This window comes from Bubalus bubalis, chromosome 9 (assembly GCF_019923935.1).
Source record: "Bubalus bubalis isolate 160015118507 breed Murrah chromosome 9, NDDB_SH_1, whole genome shotgun sequence".
In the NCBI taxonomy this organism is placed as follows: Eukaryota; Metazoa; Chordata; class Mammalia; order Artiodactyla; family Bovidae; genus Bubalus; species Bubalus bubalis.
This window is the reverse complement of record NC_059165.1, coordinates 84076918-84101420: the sequence shown is the minus strand read 5'-3', so window position 1 is coordinate 84101420 and position 24503 is coordinate 84076918. Positions and strand designations below refer to the sequence as shown.

The 24503-nt window shown below is 46.4% G+C and overlaps 1 protein-coding gene across 2 annotated transcripts in view; it reads left to right on the top strand.

Moving 5' to 3' along the window:
- MARCHF3 (membrane associated ring-CH-type finger 3) overlaps positions 1-12168 on the top strand; it is a 156732-nt gene extending 144564 nt beyond the window's left edge. For both annotated transcript variants that reach the window (XM_006073357.3, XM_044947837.1), the window contains exons 4-5: positions 4569-4778; positions 11233-12168. In XM_006073357.3, coding sequence (XP_006073419.1) covers positions 4569-4778; positions 11233-11391 — 369 coding nt within the window. In that variant the 3' untranslated portion in view covers positions 11392-12168. The remainder of the gene's footprint in view (positions 1-4568; positions 4779-11232) is intronic.
- Positions 12169-24503: the final 12335 nt, after the last annotated feature.

Genomic DNA, 24503 nt, shown 5'->3' with positions numbered 1-24503 from the left:
CCCAGCTTTGGCTCAGTAATAGTTTATTTTATTGCTATAGTTTGCTGTGTTCTAAACACCTGCCTTGCCTGACTTCCTCCTGTCTCTTGATCTCTCTCCCTCCACCCCCGCTTTCCTCTCTCTCTCTCTCTCTCTCTCTCTGGATGTTTTGTACATAACTGCACAGGTAATCCATGTTGATTTTAGAAAAACATGAATATACATACAAAAAGGAAAAAAGTTAAAGACCATTCTGATTCCACTACCAAGAACAGCAACCGTTTTGCTAGGATCCTTCTGGTCTTTGTCTATGTAAATTCACTATATCTGTGTAAGTATAAATGCTCATGTGCATGTAGATGTATCACTGCATATATAGGGTCATACTGTAATTCTCTCTAGTAGGATTCTTTTCTTGTTCAGCAATATATCATGTCAGTAAATACAAAATACACGTTATCACTTCAGATTACTCCATAGAAGTCTGTTTTAAGAAAATTCCATATTGTATTTAGACAATCCCCTATTGCTGGAACTGGAGGCAAAATCACATTCTCTCTGTTACAAACTCTGTTTAAATATCCTGTATCAACTTTTTGGACACATTGGCAGAGGGTCTTACCATGGCACAAGGCGAATTTTTCCTCAACAACAGATATTGCTAGTGGTCTTATTCACGGGCCTGCATTTGTGAGAGATAAACTGTACTTAGGATTCTGAAGAAGTCACAGATTTTAACATAACAGTACCTATTTGAAGAACTTCATACTAGGCTTCCCTGGCGGTCTAGTGGTTAAGAACCTGCCCACCAAAGAAGGGGTCATGGGTTCAATTCCTGGTCTGGGAAGATCCCACATGCCTCGGAGCAACTAAGCCCGTGCACCACAACTACTGAGCCCGTGTGCTGCAACTCCTGACGCCTGCGTGCCTGGAGCCTGCAGTCCCCAACAAGAGAAGCCGCCACAATGAGAAGCCTGCGCACCACAACTAGAGACTAGCCCCCGCTTCCCGAAACTAGAGAAAGCCCGAGTGCAGCAGCCAAGACTCAGCAGAGCCAAGAGTCAGTTAAGTAGTTAATTTTAAAAAAAGAACTTCATACCTAAATATGACCCAAACAACACAAAGAGTAAAGTGAGCAAAAAAAAAAAAAAAAAAATATATATATATATAGTGTTAATAATATGCAGAATCCAGGCCCTTGTGGTCATAGACATAAAAAATGACCCGGAAATTTTTTAGGAATACAGAAGGTCAAACAACAATTAGAAAATAGGAAACTGGGAACAAACAATAGTAATTTCTAGTTTGCCTCTGCAATTTATTGTGCATCAGGCAGAGTTGTGCAGTGATCCATAATCACCTCCTTGCATACCTGAGTCATTTCAGTGAGCAGTGTCAAGGGCCACATAAAGTGCTGCTGCTGCTGCTAAGTCACTTCAGTCATGTCCGACTCTGTGCAACCCCAGAGACGGCAGCCCACCAGGCTCTCCCGTCCCTGGGATTCTCCAGGCAAGAACACTGGAGTGGGTTGCCATTTCCTTCTCCAATGCGTGAAAGTGAAAAGTGAAAGTGAAAACAAGAAAAGAAAAGTGAAAGTGAAGCTGCTCAGTCGTGCCAACTCTTAGCGACCCATGGACTGCAGCCTATCAGGCTTTCTCCGTCCATGGGATTTTCCAGGCAAGAGGACTGGAGTGGGTTGCCATTGCCTTCTCCTACATAAAGTGCTAAGTTAGGTTTAATAAAACATGTTCAGAATTCCCAAGGAACAGAAACTGGGGAGGTGCAGGGGGGTCTTAGCCAATGAAGTAAGCTTGTCTGCGCACCTGTTGCAAATTTATTGAGAACCTACTATGTTCCAGCAAGTGGGGGCACAGAGCAAAACAGGCCAGCTTCCCAGATCTACTTCCTGGGAAAATCTAAGCTACTGGGGGAGTCAGGTTGCTGCTAGGTCAGCACTAGCGTTTAAGAATCTGGATTTCTGAATGCCTTGCCACTTCGGTTTTTAAATATTTCACTGGCAGGACATCTGAACAAGAGTGGAGAGACCCTGATCCCCTCTCAGTATCACCCGGAGCAGTCATTCTCCCTTGCTGAGCCTCTGTAAAGTGGGGATAACAGTATCTCGTTGCTACTCTCCACTTCACAGAAATATTGCCAGTATTTAGATAAGGAAACATTAATTACTAAGAGCTCTTTGAATTTCTTTGAAGCTGCTGAGATGTCTGAGGTAGCACGACAACACGTAGTGAGGTTAATACTGTTTGCACCTGATCGTTTGGTATTTGTGTTAAATTTTTATAACACTGTGTTTATATTCACAGACAAGCCAACTCCCCATTATCTATGTTTTAATATTTATCCAGGTGCACTTTTGAACTGAGGTGACTTCTTTCAGCATCTCAGCCATTTTTAAAGTGGAATGTCAGGGACTTCCTTGGTGGTCCAGTGCCTAAGACTCTGCACTCCCAATGCAAGGGGCCAGGGTTTGACCCCTGGTCAGGGAACTTGATCCCCCATGCCACAACCAGAGGTTGTGTGTGCCACAACTAAGACCTGGCACAGCCAAATAAGTTTAATTAATTAATTTAAAAAGTGGGTTGTCACTGGAAAGGGGTAATTTAGGCATTTGGGGTCCTTTACTATTTGCCTCAGGCAAACATTCAAGGGAAGTCTGCTCCTTCCTTGAACAGCAAACTGCCTTCTGTCCCTCTGAGCTTCCACCTCTTGGGCTCACTCTTGAGGCTTCTGCTGGCCAATACACAGCTCTTTCCTGGTTCCCTCGCCTTCTTTGCAGCTCCTGTGTCTTCTGGGTCTGCCCGTGAATACAGCCTTCCCTCTCTCCAGTCTCCCCTGTCTTTGTCCCTTCCCTCCTACCAATGGTTTTGAAGGCACCACTGTGCTGGCCCCTTGGGGTAACTTCTCAGCGGCCCACAGCACTGCTGGCCCCTGAGACGAGGTGGAAGCCAGCCAGCATCTCTCCCATCTCACCGGACTCCTTCTCTGGACTCCTTGGCCTCTGTCATTGCTAGATGGGGTAGTGAGATGAGAAATTACTTGGGCATGTTTCCATGCTAATCTGAAGGAAAGCAACCTGGCCTCCTTACCAATATGCACTGACATCGATACATAAGCATGACTTTTCCTAGATGGATTATGGAAAACATCTCAGCAGACATTCAGCAATTCCCCAAGTGGGAGGACAGCCTTGTTCCCATCCTGCAGGAATGCTCATCTCTAGTCTTTCAACAAGCTGATGTTTTCCCCACCCTTTTTGGAATTGGTTCAGTCAAGATGGTAGCACAATTAAGAAGTCAGAAAGTGAAAGTGAAGTCGCTCAGTCGTGTCTGACTCTTTGCGAAGCCCATGGACTGTAGCCTACCAGGCTCCTTCATCCATGGGATTTTCCAAGCAAGAGTACTGGAGCGGGTTGCCATTTCCTTCTCCAGGGGATCTTCCCAACCCAAGGATCAAACCCAGGTCTCCCACATTGTAGGCAGACTGTCTGAGCCACCAGGGAAGTCTAAGATGTCAGAGACAGTCCTAAGTAGGAGATCCAGGCTCCTAAATTATACAGGAAGGGGCATTATGAGTTCATGGAGTAGAGGTGAGTCTCCTTCCCCAAGACCACCCTCAGTGACTGACTAGGACTCACAAGACCCAGAAAAGCTCTTATACTCATGGTTACAATGAATGACAACAGAGGGATACCAATTAAAATCAACAGAGGCAGAAGGTGCCAGGGCAAAGTCCAAGAGGAACTAGGCACAAGCTCCCAGATGTCCGTTCCCAGCAATATCACACAGATGTCCCTAATTTTTATAGCAATAGTTTATAACAACATGTGCAAGGCACTGTCAACCATGGATGCTCACCCAAACCTTGGTGTCCAGGGCGTCTATTAGGGTCAGTCACATAAGATATGCAACGCCCGCGTGAAAGACCTCAGCTACTCAGACTCCAGCCCCTGGAGCAAAAATAGGTGTTCAACATAAATCACACCGTTGGCATAAACTATCTGCTTTCCCTGGCACCATGTGGCCCAAGGCCTCAGGCATACAAAAACACTCTTATCAGGCACATTATTACAAGGACTTAGAGCTCTTTTCTTAGGATCCAATCTTAAAAAAAAAAACAGGTCTTAGAAATGTGCAGGATTTGAGCAATGTGGGTGCAGCGTGGGCATGCTAAGTTAACCCTTTCCTGCACACATTCCCAGAGTCAAGACACAGGAAAGCTCTGGCACACTACAGCGCTTCCTGCACCTCGATTACCTTTCAAAGATAACATTCTCTCTGCCTTCCCCATAGGGTCATTGTGATTCATAATAATAATAATCATTGAACTCTTTTCAAAACCAGCAGGACATCTACAGGAAGGATGCTTTTACTGTCATTACCATTATCCTCATCACTACTATTGATGGGACAGGGCTGGGAACGAGCCCTTACTGCTTCCATGTAATCTCAGAACAGGTCAGAGGTGCCTTTTCCAGATGCTGAAGACAAACACAACCTCAGAGTAGCATGCCTCCACCCCTCCCTGGTGTTTAACCTTGTCCCTGCTTTTCTCTGTCTCCCTTCCCCTGGCAGTGGCTCAGAAACCCAGGTCCCCAGCACGAGAAGCGGACCCTGTTTGGAGACATGGTGTGCTTCCTGTTCATCACCCCGCTGGCCACCATCTCGGGCTGGCTCTGCCTGCGGGGCGCTGTGGACCACCTGCACTTTAGCAGTCGGCTCGAAGCCGTCGGACTGATTGCACTCACTGTTGCACTCTTCACTATTTACCTCTTTTGGACACTAGTAAGTACGGCCCGGAGCCCGGGGATTGCGGCCGGTGGGTGCTGGCAGCAGCCGGCTGGCATGGCTTTCCTTCTTGTCTGTAGCTCATCTCACCTGCCTGGAAGCACAAGAGCGTTAAGTGCTGGTGATAGTGATTCGGGGTGTGTGTGTGTGTGTACATGTATGTGCATTGCTGGGAAGGGCAGATGAAGCAACCAAAAAGCCCCAGCTTCTGAGAGTTCATCAGTCAAAGGCATACATCCTGGGCATTCCTCCCCTCTCACAGCCAGGCATTCCTCTGTGAGCAGGCCTGGCATCTTCTTTCTCTTGTTCACGCTCCTCACTTTTGCCAGGCTCGTGGTATATGATGTACATGATGAATGACGTGCTTGGCCACTGTTGCTATTGCTGCCCGCACAGATCATGAATCCTCCTGCTGCTTATTTTCTCCTTTCGTCCTGACAAGGCCTAAAGTCTTTGTTGGACGAGGAGATGCACTTCGCCTGCTGATTATTCTGGGTTGGGACATTGATTCTGCTGCCCATAAAACCACTAATTCATCTAGCTGAGAAGCTACCACTAAAGAAAAACCATTTCCCAATAAGTGTTCCTGCTGGATAGAAGGAAAAAAATTTTAACCCTCTCTGGTTTTTTATTGTTTTAATTAACCTCGTGATTGCTTGGGTACCAGTTGGCAGCACCCACAAAGAGGGGGCAGCATTTGCTCTCTCTTGACGCTTCCCTGTGAGACCTGCAGGGAAGAATGTCATAGTCCTCTAGATGGATTTCAGAAACCGGGCCCCCCTGCTTCCCGGCATGTGCCTGCTCATCTCTAATCTGAGCACGCTCCGTTGTTATTCAATATGTATTTCCTGTCTAGGCTGTCCCATTCCCATCTCTGCAGCACAGTGTCAGCGTGTGAAGCTTACGGTGCTCACACCTGCTCCCTAACCCTATATCCCAAGCCCTGTGCCACCAGCTACCATCCCTACCACGCTGACCACAACCCCCTGCTCACTGCCCTTCCCTCTTGTCCAGCTCTGTGCCTCCTCTCAGGTGAGAGTTTCAGGAGCTAAGTGGGGGATGCATTTCAGTCTCAGTAAAAGGGGCATGACTTGACCCTGGGTACATAGGGAATATTTCGGTGCTTGGAACTTTATGGGAGTCTTCTGGTTAAGGGAAGCATTCATTTTCCCAGCCTAATAAAGCCCTCAACCAAAACTTTGTCTCCTCTAAACATCTACGCTTCTAAACTGTGTCTTGATTCACTGTGAATCAAGCAATCAGGCTGACTCAAGCTGCAAGGACAGTGTTGTGGGAAGAGGATTAGAAATAAGAAACTAAATTGTCTGTCCACGACTGTCTAAGTCTTGCACCACCTTGGAAAAGTCATTTCCCCTCTCCGAGCCTCAATGCTCTCATCTGTAAAGTGGGGATGAGAGTCATACCCATCCAACCAGCTTTTCCTGGCCTTAGGGGATTGATGTGAAAGCGTATGTGGGAGAGCACTTTGGAAAACAATTAAGTGTAAGTTTTACCACGTTTGGAAGTTTGCTAGTCTCTCATTTTTATTGTATAAGTTCCTACGAAGAAGGTTGAATGAAGATGTAGTCTTAAATGCTGGACATTCAAATTAAGTTAAGGCCTTTTTGAAAATCTCCTTTGTAAAGCATACACTTACCTAACGGGAAGAAAAAAAAAAGAGGAGGGAGTGGGCAAAAAGAAGGAAAGAAGGAAAGAGATTACCCAGAGAAAAATGGATGTTATCCTGTTTCATATCTCATCTCAGGTGACAGGAAGGTTTGGGTGGGAAAGGTCCCTGGAGTGGCTCTTTCAGGAGACGGATGACATACTTCACTCCAGAAATGCTGCCAAGAAGTAGCGCTGCATGGTAAAAAAAAAAAAAAAAAAAAAAAAAAAAAAAAAAAAGCACATGCCTTCAGAATCCAAAGGCTCTGTGTTTAAACCCAAGATTTAGCATCCGAATAGCTGTGTAACTTCAAACAGGGTCCCTAACCTCTCTGATCATCCCTCTCCTTATGCACAGACTTGAGGAAACGACTGCTGACCCCTGGGTCAACTGTTGTGAGGATGAGGTGAGATAACTTCGGGAACATCCATCGGGGCACTCAGCAGAGGCATGGGCTCTCTTCCCCCAGCTGCTGTGCTCCCCCATCTCACACTCTCCCTCCCTCCTCTATAAAACGAAGAGCAACTGGAGGGACATACAGGCGTTTCTCCCCTTTCATGTGAAAAACTCACAGCGGCCACAGCTCAGCGATAGGTTACTGAATCTAGACTAACTCCTTCCCAGATAAATGCTGTACTGAGCGGGCCTGGCAAGAGCCTTAATTCAGAAGCTGACAGCACTTGGAAACTGCCCTGCAGCAGAAACCCATCGTAAACAAGCTGTCAAACTTAAGGAGAATATGCTGTGAAAATGTCTTAGATAAACAAACACGGTGTCAGTCCCAACCCGGCTCTCCCCGGAGGAACCTTCCCAGAAGGGCCTCGCCAGCGCTGTCAGAGGGACCCGCACCCACGCTGCTCGCCCGAAGGTGCGTTTGGAGCTCAGCGCCCCCACCGGGCCAGGCTTGACAGACTCAGGGAGTTCTGCCTTCTGGAATCCGCTGCTCTGACACACAGGTGTCTGGCACCCAGGAGGCCAAGACCTCGGTCACCTCCACCCTGACAGCTGGAGGGAAGAGGTGCCCCAGAAACATCACTGTGCATGCCACAAACCATTTGAAGTCTGTGGACAGACACAAGTAGGTGAGCACTGAGTCCACGTGAAGAGTTCAAAAAGTGTCCACAGAGGATCTGCATTAGCCCAGTGTAGCCGTGCCCACGTGCAGTGACCACCGCCCCCTCCCAGGAGGTCCCGCCATCTACTGAGTCTCGGTGGCAACTGATTAAATCACCAGACGAAAGGAATGAATGATCCAGCCCTTCTGGCTGACTCCCAGTCCCGTGGGTCAATCATTTAAATTCTCTTTACAGAGGGGAAAGCTTGAATAGAATGCTGTCCTGGCTAGGCTCCTGATAGGTTCAGACACACCCTGAGGGTGTCCGGCAAGACCCGGTGTGGCTGACTCAGTCCCTCACCGCCGTCTTGTCTTCCACAGGACCATCACAGATCAGAGGTCAGGCCCCATTCTGGGAAGACAACTTCCACAGCCCTAGCCTCATCCATATGCTTCAGTCACACCATGAACTCCAAAGAGAAAGGGCAGAATCAAAATTCCTAATGATATTTCCCAAATCATGCCATGACTTTACAGCAAACGTTTGGCCTCAGCCAGTCACCCCCCCTTGTAAGTCGAGTCTGACTCTTTTGTGACCTTGTGGACTGTAGCCCACCAGGCTCTTCTGTCCATAGGATTTCCCAGGCAAGAATACTGGAGCAGGTTGCCATTTTCTTCTCCAGGGGATCTTCTCAACCCAGGGATCAAACCCACGTCTCCTGCATTGGCAGGCTAATTCTTTACCGCTGAGTCACCAGGGAAGCCTCTCAGGGAGAGGTGATGCTAATACGTGCCAGCCCTCTGTGTGCCGTGCACATGACTGCAAATCTGCACAGACCTTGCCCGTGACCGTAGGTTAATAAATAGCCTTTGGATGAAAAAATGAAGACACTTCAAGAAATCCATCCCATAAAGAGTAGTTTTTAGAATAGTGGCCCCGTGCTCTTTCTTCCTCCTTTTTCTTTAAAACCTCAGAAATTTAATAAATATATAAATGAAGTTCCCAGTGTTACTACTGCCATAGCTTCTTTTTTCCTTTATTTTTTTCCTCACTGCCTCTTTGTTTCTCTAAATCAAACCTGTCTTATTCTTCTTCTGTTCCACTGAGGGGAGGGAGTGTCTTGGTGCGCTTAGAGACCAGAGCCAGGACGACCCAGGGCAACTGCAGACCCATGATCCCTGCGCTCTGCACCTACCTTCATTATCTCTGACGCAGCGTCATCTTCACATGATGCTTCCTTATTGATTGAATTCGCCTGCAGACCGTGGTGGTGAACAGCAATTAAGATAGATGAATGCGTAGTAAGGTCTCATTTGTTTGTCTGAACAAGTGGGTCTTATTTTTGTACTTCCCAGCCAAGGAACTGAGAAAGACTGCTAAGACATGGACTCCCTAGTTCCTTGAAGCAGTTCTTCTCAGGCTTGAATGTACATGCGAATCACCTGGGGATCTTATTAAAATGCAGGCTCTGATTCCCCATGTCTGGGTGGAGCCCACAATTGTTATATTCTAACAAGCTCCCAGGGGGTGCATCCTTCATGGCCACACTGAGAGCAAGGCTTTAGAGGAAATAGCCCAACCTCTCTTTTTCTTTTTTTCCCCCACCTTCCTGTACCTAAGAAGGAGTGTTGCAAAATTATCTTCTTTTCAGATTTAACCCCCCAGAAATAACAGGCCAAGAACACTAACATGTGGCAATGGCAGCGTGCTTTTTATGCATTATCTCTGATATCATTATTCACATTTTACAAACGAGGTATCCCACTGCCTGCCCCCTACTGCGCGCAGCTGCCGCTGTGCCCGCGCTTACTGAGCATGCGCAGTTCATTGCCATCCCGACGGAGGGGCTAGATTTCAAATCCAGCTTTCCTGTAATATTTCCAGATTCCAGATTTCTTGTACTGCCCCAGCTCTTCTTTAGTACGTGTCTGTTCCCTACCCCTTCCCTGCCCTTTGCCCTGATCAGCATGTTTTCCAGCCTGCCTCTTACATTCATGAGTCGCACCAGGCAGCGGCAGGACAGAACAGATATAAGAGAATCAAGCTTAAAAACAGAAAAAGAAAAAAAAAAAAACCTCTGATCCACTCTGGCATGTTCAGAGCTTTTTGGAGAAAAGCACATCTGTGTGAGTTTAAAAGCTTATACTTTCATACTGAAATCTCTCTGGCATTCTGTCTGTGGTATCTGCTTTCTACCCTAAGAAATTTGAGTGAGTGGTCTTGGATTTCATGATCCTTCCATGAAGACAGGCCCTTTCTGATCAACAGCCTGCATTCTCTTCCAGAAACACTGAGCTCAAACTGTAGGGTCAGTCTACTTTGGCCAACAGGGACCCTGTACTAGGGTCAGCATGACTCACCTACCACAGGTGGTTAAACAGTCTGTACCTTGAATAATTTGTCATCCTGAGGTCATGGGCACCTTCTTCCCCAGCACTTACCTAGACATCTGCTGCTGCTAAGTCACTTCAGTCGTGTCCGACTCTGTGCAACCCCATAGATGGCAGCCTACCAGGCTCCTCCATCCATGGGATTTTCCAGGCAAGAGTACTGGAGTGGGTTGCCATTGCCTTCTCCTACCTAGACATCTAGATATACTCAAACTAGAACCTATACTTCCACTTTTAAAGGCAGTTTATACATCTTCAGAAGAATCGATTCTTTGAATTTCCTGGGAAAATTGATAAAACGCTTTTCTCCAGTCTTCTCCAAAGCAAGCCACAGAAGCAAGCAAGCATCTCGTTCGAGTATATTTACACAAGCAGCAAGCACTTTGCGGGTACAGTTATGTCACAGCTGATGATGAGTCTACTGCTCGTGCTGTCGTGCATTGTGTAAGAGAGGCCTAAGTCTAAAAGCAGTGTTGCAGTTAGAAGGTACAGGATATTTATTCACTCATCCATTCACTCGGTGAACTTAACTGAGCAACCCTCTAAGCACCAGGCACTGTGACAGGTGCAGAGCATGCCAAGATAAATACAACAAAAGCCCCTGCCCTCAACAAGATGCTTCTAGCACAGGGAGAGGGAGAAACAAGGGCATTGGTGCACAGGGCACTGATGCCATGCTGAGGCGCTGGCTCAGGAAGAGCTCATCAGGGGAGCTGATGCCCATGCTGAAGCTTCTGCACTGGAAGCCATGGAGCTGGGGGCAGTGGGGATCGCTCACAGGGGCTGCCAAGTACAGTGGTGCAGGTTGTCCATGTCTCAGTACGAAGGGTGCCCTTCTTGTCATACTGTGAATGGGGTCCTTTGAGTTGTGCAGCATCCAACCTACAGAAGGGTGTGCGAAGCCCTCGCATCCCTCTCATTTAACAGAGAGAAACTCGATGACCAAAAGAGCACGCTGCCTAGTCTAACAGCTGCGTGAAGACTGGCGCTGAACCCGCTCTGCTCACAACCCCTAGCCAGCTTTCTTCTCCTGTGGGGTCCAAACCACTACTCTGAAAATAAGTCCAGGCTCAGGAGGAACATCATTTCCTATTATTACTATGATTTGACCCAGGATGAAGAGGCACGAGGGGAGCCCTGCCCCTGTGTTCAGGGCACGAGTGCTCTTTGGTTGAACCTCAGACTCAGCACGCATCTACCTGCTAGAGCAGTTTTGCCCCAGGCTCTTGCCCAGGTGTACTGATGTTTGGAACTGTTTTAAACGGCACACAGGTTGTTTGAATTGATAAGCAGCTTCCGTTACCTGAAGCCTTCTCTTGTTTTTCCTCTCCCAACCCCAGGTGTCATTTAGGTACCACTGTCGATTGTACAACGAATGGCGTCGGACCAATCAGAGGGTGATTCTCCTCATTCCAAAGTCTGTCAACATCCCTTCCAACCAGCAGTCCCTGCTGGGCCTCCACTCTGCCAAGAGGAACTCAAAGGAGACAATTGTTTGATGTTTGTGTGTTTGGTTGGTTGGTTGATTTGTTGTTTGGGGTTTGGAAGTTTCTGCACTGGGGCCATGCACTGAGCCACTCCCAAACCCTTCCTCAAGCCTGTGGGTCGAAGAACATCCAGAGCCATGTAATCACATCGCCCTGACCAACGGACTCCGCCCGAAGAAAGAGAATGAATGCTCTTTGACTTCAAATCATGGATGCTGCAATCATATGATATTTGCTAAGCTGCCAAACATGTTTATTTAGCAGATATGGAATTTTCTGAACACCTCTTTCACATGTGAGGAAGGTTGTCCTGCTAAGGATGCAATTAAATTCTTCCTTTTTTATTACTGTTTCAAATATAAATATATATATATATTAAACTTAGATGATAATCAAAATTGAAAAGCTAACATTAAAACTGGTTTCCTGGTTTGGATGGGTTTTGTTTGGGTTCATTGGATTTGTTTCCCAGTTTTTACTGTAGATTCTTTGGGGTAATTTGATAGCTTGAGTGGTCTCTTCCATCTCTTCCAAGTCCCTTACTCAAGGGGACAGCATAACTGCAGGACAAGTCATATTTGAAGGATGTTTTGTACTAAAATCCATTTAATTATTCAGTTTTTAAAGAAAAAAAAAAGGCGTGACAACTCTCCCCACAGTGAACTATTTAAACTTCATTAAGGAGAAAAACAATTTATGGTGAGAAGCACGCTCCTTTCAACTTGTTTGGTACTGACAGCTGATAGAAGCTATTTTCTAATAATAAATACCCAGTGTGTGAGAGACAAACCCCACTGATGGCTATACTATTTTTTTTAAATCATAAAATCTGTGAGGCTTCCCAAAGTAGATATGAAAAAGGAAAGATAAAAAGAAGGGAAAGCAAAAAGGTTGGTGTTCTTACTCCCGTTTCACTTAGTGCAGGTCTGAATTCTGCATTCACAATGAATTGGAGGATCATTAGACATTTCTAGGAACTCTGGACCTGTTTTGCATATCAATTAGCACTCCCATTGCTCTGCTGAATTTCTAACTTGACAGGTAGATATAGTAAAAAAAAAAAAAAAGCCTGTCCGAGCAGTCTTAAGACCCCTTTGTCTGATTTCCAAAAAGAGCCCCGTGCAGTGCCTGCCCCCACCCATGAGCCAATTCTGTCACAGGCTGAAATAGGCTTCCTCTAAGGACTCCCTCTCAATGTAAAAGGTCTAGACTTTCCCTGCATTTGGGTGTCCACTGAAGCCAGGGAGCAGACGTGCGTCTGGGGAAAGGCACTTGCTCACAGTGGCACTCAGGCTCACATCCGCCCACTTACCCACGTGCCCTGAAGAGAAGGTGGAGCCCAGCCTTGGGGGAAGGCTTAAAATATGGATTTCTAGAACATGACCCACATTGTGACTATCACTTCAGCGTCTGCCTTGTGCTCCTCCAGGAAGTGCAAAAGAACTGGCAGTGAGGAGGGTAACAATTTTGTCTGCAGACTGATCAAGCCATGCAGGTGTCGCCTTTGTCTGCCAAGCCCTCCGTTCACAGACCGCTCCCTGTGCTGTCTGGGGAGGGAAACAGCTGTACTGCTTTCCGCTGCAAGACTCAGATGTGCTTTATGGCTTGTGATAATAGATTTCCTCCCCACCACGCTTCACTTCGACACTTCAATTCCAGTAATATACGTCTCAGCCCTTCTGTTTACTCAGCCCTGCTCACCCCCTTGGGCTGTCATGAGCTGCGCCGCCATCAGCCGTTTCTTAATTGACCTTTTTAAAATGCTGGACACCACTGGCTGCACGCAGCTGTCACACATTAAATTTCCAGAGCCAAGAGTCCAACTTGGTAGCTTGCAAACTGCATCCCTGTACCATCGTTGATAAACGACGTCCACCCAGCCTGGGTCCCCGAGCTGTGAGGTGAACCAGTGACACCTCTCAACTGAGTGGCACAAACACTCCTGAGGGGAACTTGTCCTTTCTGTGTTTTCCATGAATTACGGGAGAAGCAGCAGATTCCCAGGATTGTTTCCTGTTGAGGTTGACTGCAGAAAATTCCTGCTGTCTTGGTTCATGAGATACAATGAAGCCAAATAGCAAAGGCAGGCAGGTTCGGGCATCTTGCTGGGGCTTCCGGACCCAGGAAGGTTGGCAAGGTGGTACTGTGCCTGGGCCACGCCCCTTCCCTATATAGGCATCTCCACCCGGGAAATTAAATAGAGTTCATGCGTCGGGAGTGGGCTGCACGTTGGGTGGTGGCCAGGACACCTTACCAGCTGAGAGAAGCATCAGTGCCTCCCTACCCAGCCTCCGCCTGTGTGAGGCTGATCTCCCTCAGCACCACGGCCCGTCTGGGATTCTGAAAGTTCTTGGAAGACACTTCATCCCCTCTTGGCCCTTTAACCCTGAGGTCGTTCAAGGCAGGAGAGTCCAGGGAACTGCAGCCATAAGCACAAGACACCAGCCAAGAGGACAGAGGCAGTGGGAGCTCTGGTCCAGGCTCTGCATCTGTCACCAAGCCACACTGCATCTTCTAAAGCTGAGTGTACTCCTGACCAGCATGAAGGCGCTGTCTGGGTTACCAGTGGCCCTACCAGCCTTGTATTACACTGTCTCCCTCTCTGCTTCTTTCTTTTTGAAACAGGAAAAGGCACAGGCGGGGCAGGTAAAGGATCCTGCTGGCTCACTGCTTCCCTCCTCTGACCTCTTACACAGTCCTCTCTCGGTGCCCCTTGCTGTATCCTCTCCTTGAGAATCTTAGAGAAAAATGTGTGTCGCAGCAGCGGTGCCAGAGGGGAAAGGAACAGCAGAACAAGCCCAGGGCACTCTCGCCGTCCCCAGGTGTCGTCACCAGCGTGCTGCTGCTGCTTCTCCTCTGGGGAAGGACAGGAACACAGAGCGTGCACCAGAATCCTCCAGCTCCTCAGAGCACTGAGCAGGAGCTCAGATGAGCTGTAAAACCCAATTAAAGAGACATAAGTAGCTTGACTTAGAAGTTGCCTGTAAATGTACAGGTCTCCCTCCCTGGACCCCCAGTGCCGCGGTGGCCACTTGCACGCAGCTGGGCTAGTAACTCATCTGAGGATGCCGAAAAGCCAAAGAAGAATATGGAAGTGAATGGGCAGCCCAGCTACCTGCACTGGGGCCCCAGCCAGCTGGAGACTCCCTCCCCTTGGATTTCTCTTAGCCCCGCCTGGGTCTGCCTAGCCCCAAAGCTCCATGCAGCTCACAGAAAGGCCTGGCGTGCACGAAACCTCTGTCTTCTTCCTGTCCTCCCAGGAAGAGTCCCCAGGCTGGAAGACCCTAAGGAGGAAGGGAAGTGAACAGGCACATGTTCCCTCTCCCCTTTCATGCCGTGTCTTCCCAGAACCTCCCAGCAGACCAGCCATAGGGTGGGCAGAGCTCAGGCTGAAACAGATTTACAGGTTATGATTCTGAAGCTTTAAGTGGGATGGGAAGTGGGCCAACGGGTGGGGACAGGGTCCAGAATTATTTTAGGCTGAGATGTTGGGACCAGGACAAACCTGGCTGAACACCATCCCTCCCAGCCAAGCACATGCAGGATCTCGCAGGCTGCCGGCCAGAGGCTTCATGCCACGAAGGCTGCAGTCATGAGAAATCAGCTCTAGATAATGATAACCTGGGAAATTGCAGACCCTGTCCAAAATGTGTCATTTCTATTATGTCCCACGATCTACCTTTTCTGACTTTACGAAAGTCTTTTTGTCAAGGAGCTGGCTTTGGGCCTCTCTGCCTTTCCCTCACTATTGAGCTGCCCTGGGGTGAGCCTGACTCTTTGCTTCTCAGTGGGACAGAGCGGGAGAGGACCAGTTATGAGTCTGTCACCCTGGGTTTGCAGTGTACCAGCGGTGGGTTGTGGGCAAGGGCTCCCCCCTATGGAGGCCTCAGTTTCTGCATCTATAAAATGGGGATAACACCTACGTCAGACAGTCCTTACAGGATTTTGAAGGTGCCCAGTAGGCAGCTCATGAATGAACATCAGCATCCTTCCCTCACCTTCTATTCGCTGTTGCTAATGCCTGGCCGATTGCCTGGGTTTTAACAACTTTGATCAATGATTTGAAGAACCATGAAGAGTCTTAAATCCTTCTCAAAAAGACGGGGGATTTAAAAAAAAAAAAATGACGAGGGATTAATTTTAAATAATCAACACATATTTATCCAGCACACTGTGCTTGGGAGCACAAAGAACTGTGAGAGATCCTCCTGGAGGCTGAAACGACTGACTTGATTGAGATCTCTGAATCACACGTGGATTTCAATTATCTTGGCACTTCCTGATACTGGAGCCTATGGCTAATTAAGAATTCATCACAGATGAAAAATGTGCCAGTTCTGGATCTCGCACTACAGAGGAAAACAAATATAGTCCATCAGTTGTCTGTGTTCCCAGAAATGAGGGACTCGTGAGTCACTGAGCTCATATATCTAGTGCCTTCTCAGAGGTTCTGAATTCCATGCACAAAGACAGCAGAAGGAGATGGCTCAGGAAGTTTTACTTCCTTTTGAAAAATCATTTTTTTTCTTTTTTGGATATACTTTGCACCTACTGGGCCATAGTTACCCATCAAGGAAATGAATAGATGGACCTATAAGAGGTTTTATTTTATCTCATTTGTGGGTGCCAGGTACAAAGAATTGAGTTATTCATATATTTTAGTCCATGACATAGTTTCTGTCACCGTGAGCCAATATAGGCCCCTATTCTATTTCACTCCACAAATGTGTACAGTGTCAAGCACTTCCCACAAGCCACGCACTGCTCAGCACTTTGAAGATTACCTCCTTTAATCCTCACAACGATCTTACCCATTGTTACCTAACAAACCACCCTCTAATTTAGTGATCTCAACCTCATGAGTTTTGTACTATGGGTCATCTTATTTACATTTTAGAAGTTTCTAAAATCACAAAGATAGTCTCCCACATTTTCTTCCTTTATCTTTATGGTTTTACGGATCGCCTTTAGGTGTTCCATTGATCTAGAGTTCCTCTGTGTTTGACATAAGGATCCAACTTTATCTCCCTAAGGCAGGTGGTTTGCCATTACCATCTTCTAAACAGTCTCCCTTACTTCATTCACCTGTGGTGTCCCCTGGATGGTGCATCCTCTTCCATATAAACATTATCTGGTTTTGCATACTCAGTTTACGACTTTAACCCTTTTGTCTGTTCCCTTGTTACTTCATTGTTTTTCTTACTAATGGCTTCATAATGTGCCTCATTATCTAGCGGAAATCGCAGTTCCTCCCCAGTCCCCCACCAACCGCACTCTATTTTTCAAAACTGACTTAGTTACTTGGGAACAGGCTTTTTATTCTTGTGTACACGTTTTAGAATAATTTTGTTAAGTCATTTTAAAAGTCTTGATGGACTTGTGATCGGAATTGTAGTGAATTTACACAATTTCATGAAAATTACAATCTTTACAAATCTTTACAGTTTTTAGCCAATCTCATATGATAATCGTAACATAACACCATTTATTCAGCCATTCTTTCCATCCTGAAAATAGAGTTCTAAATGTCAGTAATTCTTGTGCCTCCTTTGTTAAACTTCTAAATAGTTTACAGTTGTGTTGCTATGGTTCAATAAGTGATGTCTGATTTTCTATTCCAATTTCTCACTGGTTAGTGCTGGTGTAAAGGAACGCTTGTTATCCTCTCACTTGCACCTTTGCTGACTTCTGCATTCGTTCTCAGTTTGTGGATCTCCTTCCAAGCCATCTCTCTCCTGTCCTAGTGGGCGGCCAGGCCCTTCCTGGAGCCCTGGATTGCTGCAGGGGACAGGGCACAGGAAGAACGCCCACAACCTTGGCCCTGGTACCCCAGCCCCACCCAGCCATTTTACCTCCACTTCATGTACTGGGTATCTGGGCTAGATCTCACCTCACTGCTGAAGTCTTGGGTCCTTTTTTATTCTAAAATCCTGAGTAACCTCATCTGGTTTCCTGGCTCTTGGGGGCCCTGGGTTTACAAAAGGTGATGAAGTGCTTGGCAGGAAAAGATCTGTGCCTTGTGGGCCACTCCTGTATGAAAAACGAATGACCGCCCACTCCCCCTCCCCACTCCATCCCCTCCTGGCTCACAGCAAGAAGGTATCTGTGACTTTTAACCCAGCTGCAAATAAGTAATACTTAGGAGACATATGAACTGCATTTTATTCTCAGATAAAGCTTAAAGCCTGTTGATGTTAAGATTTTTTTAAAGTCAATCTGAAGATTTGTAGGAGAAAATGCATAGGAGTGACCGGGAGGCCAACTGTGCAGAACACCCCTCACAGACCTATTAGTACATGGAGGCCCTTCGAGGCCAGGAGGTAGTGAGCAAGCCTATGATGGTGGGTGGCCCCACAACGGGTGAGAGGCACCACTTCCATCGTACAGCAACTAGAACTGTTTTCCTGCCCCTTAAACAGGAAGCTCAGACTGGCTTTAGAGAAATTAGCAAATAACTTTTCTAACATATAAATATACTCTTCTACAGAGCTTGAAAATGTCACTGGCTTTTCTCTATCATTTACCTTTCTTCTTACTGTCACTGCTGAGTAAATGCAGGGCCAACTACATCTGATGCCTCCAGCTTAGCAGCTGAGGGTACCAGGCAGTTTGGTGACATCCACGGGACACTGGCTCAGAGCTTACCCTCTGCAAGACCTCTCAGCAGCAAGGGGCTACCGGCACCCTGGCCCCAGACCACAGAGAAAGATGAAGAGAGAGTCTATGGGCAGTGATCTAAGATTCTGTTGTCTGGTACCAGTGGATCTCTTCTACAGTCTATGAGGGCACAGGATCCAGGCTTCATGGACATCTTACCACAAACTTAGCAATCCTGAGTTAGGAGGTCTGTGTGTGCAACAACCTGTCCAAGGGCACGTACGCACCACTCTGGAAGGGGTGGGGCAGCCTGACTGGTCTTACAGAACAATAGCTGCTCTGCCCTCAGCAGTCTTTAAAGCACAGAGGACTGGAGAATCCACAGCCTGACCATCTCCTCTCAGAAGCCTGTGCTCACGGAAGGGTTAGAAAAGATTGAATGCTTGTGGGTATATCTAATTCATCCCAGGAGGAGGGCTGGGAATCATACTCAGGCAGGGTCTGCAAAATCATACTCCATTTGAGGGAGCTCGGGTGGGGTTTATTTTGTTTAATGAACCTGGTGGAAAATGCAGTGGCTGTTGGTCACGCCGCTGCACACCCCTTGGGTCTCCTCTGTGTACAGAGATCTCTTACAAGCTCATTGTTATTTATGCAAAGCCTTCAAAAACTGGGCATAACTGGTTGTGGTTTCTACATACTGTTTTCCTACTAAGACAAATCAGGTCTTCTCAGAGAAATGTCTGAATCTAGGTCAGAGACAGGGAAAGTATAAGATGAATATGGAGCACCTTGTCATACAAGAAAGCAAGGGGGGCACTCCTGTGGTCATGTCCAGAGGACAGAGGACAAAACCCAAACAGGCTGCCACCAGCCTAAGATGAAACAGTATGAGCAGCACAGAGAATAAGATTGCACTGAATTGTTACACATCATCTATGTTAAAAGTCACAAGTTTATAATGATGCTAAAAAAATAAAAAAAAATAAAAAAAAACCAGCTCACTGGCCACCTTTGGAGAGTGCTAAAGAACTGAACCATTATTCCGATAATGGCTTTTTTAAAAAATGCCTTGTGTGCTCTGTACCTTGGGGTATAATTGATGAAGGAAAGTTCTTTAGAGAAGACTTGCGCCTTAAAAATGTAGAAATAATGACAGAATCTAAATGAAATCATCGATGTGCCTAATGATCATTAGCAGGTGCTAAAACCATTAGCTGATGGGGCAATTTATGAGAGAAGTCAGACCCTCATCACCCAAACTCACAGATGGATCTTTACATCATGAGGAGAAAATCTGACGCCGGGTACCTCCCGATGTGACGAGGTAGGAACCGGGAAATATTCCTGCAAAAGACTGAACCTGTGGCGGATTCATTTTGATATTTGGCAAAACTAATACAATTATGTAAAATTTAAAAATAAAATAAAATTAAAAAAAAAAAAAAAAGACTGAACCTGCGTGTGATCAAGCACTGCTGGCTATTAGTTTACAGCAGTGAGTGGGATCAATAGTTCATTAAACGACACTGACATTTAACAGCAAAGAGCACCATCACTATTGACACTTTCAGGTGGATAATTCATTTAGACTTGAAAAGCTGATATCAACAAATACAAGATGTGGACCTTGTTTGGATCCTGATTCAGACAACCACCAAATTTTTTAAATTATGAGACTATCAGGGAACTTTGAACAGTGGATATTTGATCGTATTAAGGAATCGTTTTAGGTATGGTTACAGAATGATGGTTATGTTTATAAATATAAGCATAAGCCCTTGTCTCTGGGTTGCCCAAAAAGTTCATTCGAGTTTTTCCACACTACGTTCTGAAGGATTTATGAAGAAGTTGTGCAATATCTGAGATTCCACGGGATAGCAGAGCAGAGTGCACGCCTATGAAAGACACAAGACTGACCAGAAGCAGATTATTACTGAAACTGAGTACACGGGGTTCATCATACTATTCTCTCCACTTCTATACAGGTTTAAACTTTTCCATTGTAAAAAAATTATTTAAAAAAAGAAACAAAAAGTAGGGCACAGCTGCCTGACACAAACTCTCTAATAGGCCTCCCCACTCTGCCAGGAACAGGGAGCTGAGGGAGAGGGCTGAAGCCAGTGCCGTAGAAGGGAGAGGCTTCGCAAGAACACAGAAACCAAGGAGGGGCCGGAATCAGAGGCTGTAGGGTCAAGCCTGGTCATTTTTCTTAGCGCTGTTACACAAGGCAAGATCAACTGCTTTGTGGTTTGATCTATCCCCACCCGGGACAAGGAGGATGTGCCTAGTGGGTCCCAGGGTATAACAGAGACTTGCCACCCAAAGGGCAAAATGAGGAGAAAGCTTTGTCACTCAAACCCTCTTTGGATCCAAAATGAGTTAACAATACCTAGACCAAGAATCAAAAACGGGGTTCTTCTCCTAGAGAAAAACTAACTTAACAATTTAAAAGTGATTGTGAACCAGAAAATACACACTCCCATAGACACATACATGCCATGCACAGGTACACATTAAAAACCCCACCATAAAGAGAAAGACAAATATCCTATGATATCGCTTCTTTGTGGGATCTAACAACAACAACAACAAAATTATTCAAATGAACTTATTTACAAAACAGAAATAGGCATAGATGTAGAAAACAAACTTACAGTTACCAAGGGGGAAGGCAGGGGATAAATTGGGAGATTGGGACTGACATATACACACGACTACATACACAATAGGTAACTAACAAGGGCCTACTTTTTAGCACAAGGAATTCTACTCAATAATCTGCAATGACCTATATGGGGAAAGAACCTAAAAAAGAGTGGATATATGTGTCAACTGAATCACTTTGCTGTACACCTGAAACTAACATAACATTGCAAATCAGCTATACTCCAAATAAATAAACACACACCCTGGAGAAATCCTTCATGGTCCAGCAGTTAAAACTCCAGTTGCCATCGCAGAGGGCACGGGTTCGATCCCTGGTCAGGGAAGTGAGATCCCACACGCCTTGAAGCACAACAAAAAATAAATTAATAAATAAAACCAGAATTCCTTAAAAAAAAAAACAAACTCTGTCACACACACACAGCATTAAGAGAATCCTGGGACAGGCCAACTCTTTTTGGTGTCAGTATCAGAGTGTCTCAGGGTGACATCGTCTGAAACGCCTCCTCCTTCTTCCCCACCCACACTCCTGAGTTCAGCACCACTCAGGAAAGAAGTACCTGGAACAGGGTGATCAGAGGAGGAAAAAGAATGAGCCAGCAGGTATGAGAAGCAAAAGTGGATCCTGCAAAGAAGACATGGGAAGAAGTGGCCGTAAGCCCTGCCCAGGTCAGGGGGTGAGAGGAGGGAAGGACACTTCCCTACCCACAACTTCCCGGCAGCTCTTCCATAATAGCCTTCAGATGGGGACAGTTGCCGTATACGTCAGTTAATGGGGAGTAGACAAGCTCACAGAGAAGGCAATGGCACCCCACTCCAGTACTCTTGCCTGGAAAATCCCATGGACGGAGGAGCCTGGTGGGCTGCAGTCCATGGGGTCGCTAAGAGTTGGACACGACTGAGCGACTTCACTTTCACTTTTCACTTTCACGCATTGGAGAAGGAAATGGCAACCCACTCCAGTGTTCCTGTCTGGAGAATCCCAGGGACGCGGGAGCCTGGTAGGCTGCCGTCTATGGGGGTCACACAGAGTTGGACACAACTGAACTCTCTCCCTGGAATTGGAAAATCCTCCTCAAACAACAACCTTCCAGAATCCTGTTGGTTTCCTCACTTCCCCCTGAGACAGAAGGCATGAGCCATTCACTTGTTCCCCACTTAAAACAATCCAGAGTCATTCACAGGTCAGCTCATACATTCTTAGTCTGTTGATAATAAAACACTGAAAAAAAAAAGTTGCTAAATAGCACGGCACCCTGTGATACACCATCACAGGGATAAGCTCATTACTGTAACTTAGCATTCATGAGCCAAGGATGACGAAAGCACCCCAACTGCCTTCCTCTATTTCATAATTCAGTGTTTCCCAACCTTCATCATGCAGTTTGGGAAAGAGTTGCCAAATACCCATAGTTACTCCTTCCAGCAAACTAGGCAGGGAGGCGGGGGCTCAGTCCCCCTGGTTTGTCCCGTGCAGCTTTAGCATCCCAGGGAGGCTCTGCCTGGCGATGCTGCCGTCCCCTCTCCCAGCTGAAGGCTGGAATTATTTATTTAAATGAAAATTTGAAATCAACCAGAGCCACCAGATTGAAGACAAGAGGAATCCTGCCATCTCAGTTCCCTGCATCAAACACAGACAAGTCAGTGCATTCACGTGCAGACAGCTCAGCTTCGGCTGTGTGCAGGCCCCACGCTCGGAGAGCACTCGGAGAAGGGTGGCCAACTGGCAGCAGCAAAAAGGCTTCCTCATCGATGGGGTCTCAGTGGAGAACTGGGGAGTGATTGCCAAACACGCTCCAGAAATCCTCTCCATTTCCCATTTGAGCCCTGAGCACAGAGGCACCTTGACATTTTTGACAGTCTGTGACAGGCTGGCCACGTTGGCACCTTTGCCCCTGTTGTTTAAAACCAGAGTTCACAAGTGCCTCCTTCCTGCCTCCTCTTACGGGAGACCAGCTGCCCCTGGTCTCTTATGGGAGACCTACTGTGTGGGGCGCCTTCCTTTTAGAAGCACGCTTACTAGAGTTGCCGTTTTCCATCTTTGTGTGATTATTTGAATGAGGCCCGAACTGAGCTGTAAAGCTCCTTCAGGGTCAGGACAAGATTTCCTTTGGCTCAGCACTGTACTGAGTATTTGCAGTGCTAACACAGGAGGGCAGTTGGTAAATGCTGAATAAATCTTTGATGAAATTGGCATTTATTCACAAAATGAATAAAATGTGGTACTTACAGTAATCTCAATGAATCTCAAGGAAAACAAGGTTTTCCTTGTTTAACCATTCATTCAACAAGAAGTGTTAGCTCTGACCAACAGTGTCTGCGCTTGTAGACTCGTGTGTACTAAGAACAATGAACAGCCTCCCATTTCAAAACCAGACTCTCACCTTACTTCCCAATTCTCCTCAACAAAAATTTTGAAGTAGTCATTAGTTTCAAATTCCTATGTATATATTTGTATGATCGTTCTACGTGTTCTAATATAATTCTACCATCAGAGGTCTAATAGAATTTTTCTTTTTTTAGTCTCGATTTACAAATAAGGAAACTGAGAAATGTCAGGATCATACTATTAAGGGACAGCAATAGTATCACGACCACTGCTCCTATCCAGGGTTTCCCATTCACAGAGCTAGTTCAGACAGAAACAATGCTGTTTTTCCTTCTATATATAGCCTGTCTTGTGGAGAAGGACTATCCATGTGGGAAAGTACAAATTTGGGACATAACCTATGACTACACTTGGAATGTTTAAAGAATAGTTAGTTCTCTATGATAAAAAAAAAAAAAAAAAAAAAAAACCTCCTTTGTAATCAGAGCTGAATCATAGTTCCAGTAATTCCTGTCATTCACAGTCCCTTACTGCCCGCTAAGATGTGGGAAATATGTGACCACTCTCTAGGCCACTTTGAACCACTCCCAGATTGGACACTAACATTTTGCTTCACTGAGGCCCAACCTGCTCTTTTAAGCCCTCCATCAACTCTGCATAGCTTATCTGATGCTGACCCCACAGGAGACTTTAAACCAGAGCAATTAATCAGCTTCCTGGTATCAGGGAAGATGCATCCTAAAACATGGCCAGCTCAGGAAAGGGCAGTCCATCCAGGCTGTGGCTTGCCATCTCATCTGACAGGGTAGAATGCAGTGCAGAGTGAGGCAGACGGAATGAGCACAAGCTCGAGCTCTGGAAAGAAAGCAGAATCCCTCGCTGGCTCCTGACGAAGACACATCAGCTAACCTACATGAAAGCATTTCCTAACCTGCAGCATGCAAATAATACTCATTACATTTGCCATTAATGTCAAGAACGTCAGAAACACCAGAGACGTAAAATAGGGCTTAGGGGGTGGGTCACCTGACAGTTGGGTTATGCCCCTTCATTGCGGCCAGTGAGCAGCACCGTTGGCACTGGTATACCAGCTATGTACACTGTTTTCTGACGGCTGCCTGGGACAACGGAAAAAGCAGAGCTATCAAAGATGGTGGCCTGGGGATTGCTCTGGCGGTCCAGTGGTTAGGCCTCCACGCTTCCACTGCAGGAGTCCAGGTTCAATCCCTGGTCAGGGAACTAGGATGCCACAAACCGCAGGGTTAAAAAGGAAAAAAAAAAAAAAATGTGGCTTGGGCAATCAGACTGAGTTCCCAAGAAAACCACTGAATCTCTCATCTTGGTATTCCAGGTGCTTGCTTGGCAATGCCTAGCAAAACTAAATCGCCAGTGAACGGTTGTTGCAGGAATGAATGAATAAATGACTTAACCTCTGGGCAAGTTGGGGCTTGACCACAGGTGGCACCAGTGGTCAAGAACCCGCCTGTCAGTGCAGGGTTCCATTCGTGGGTCAAGAAGATCCCCTGGAGGA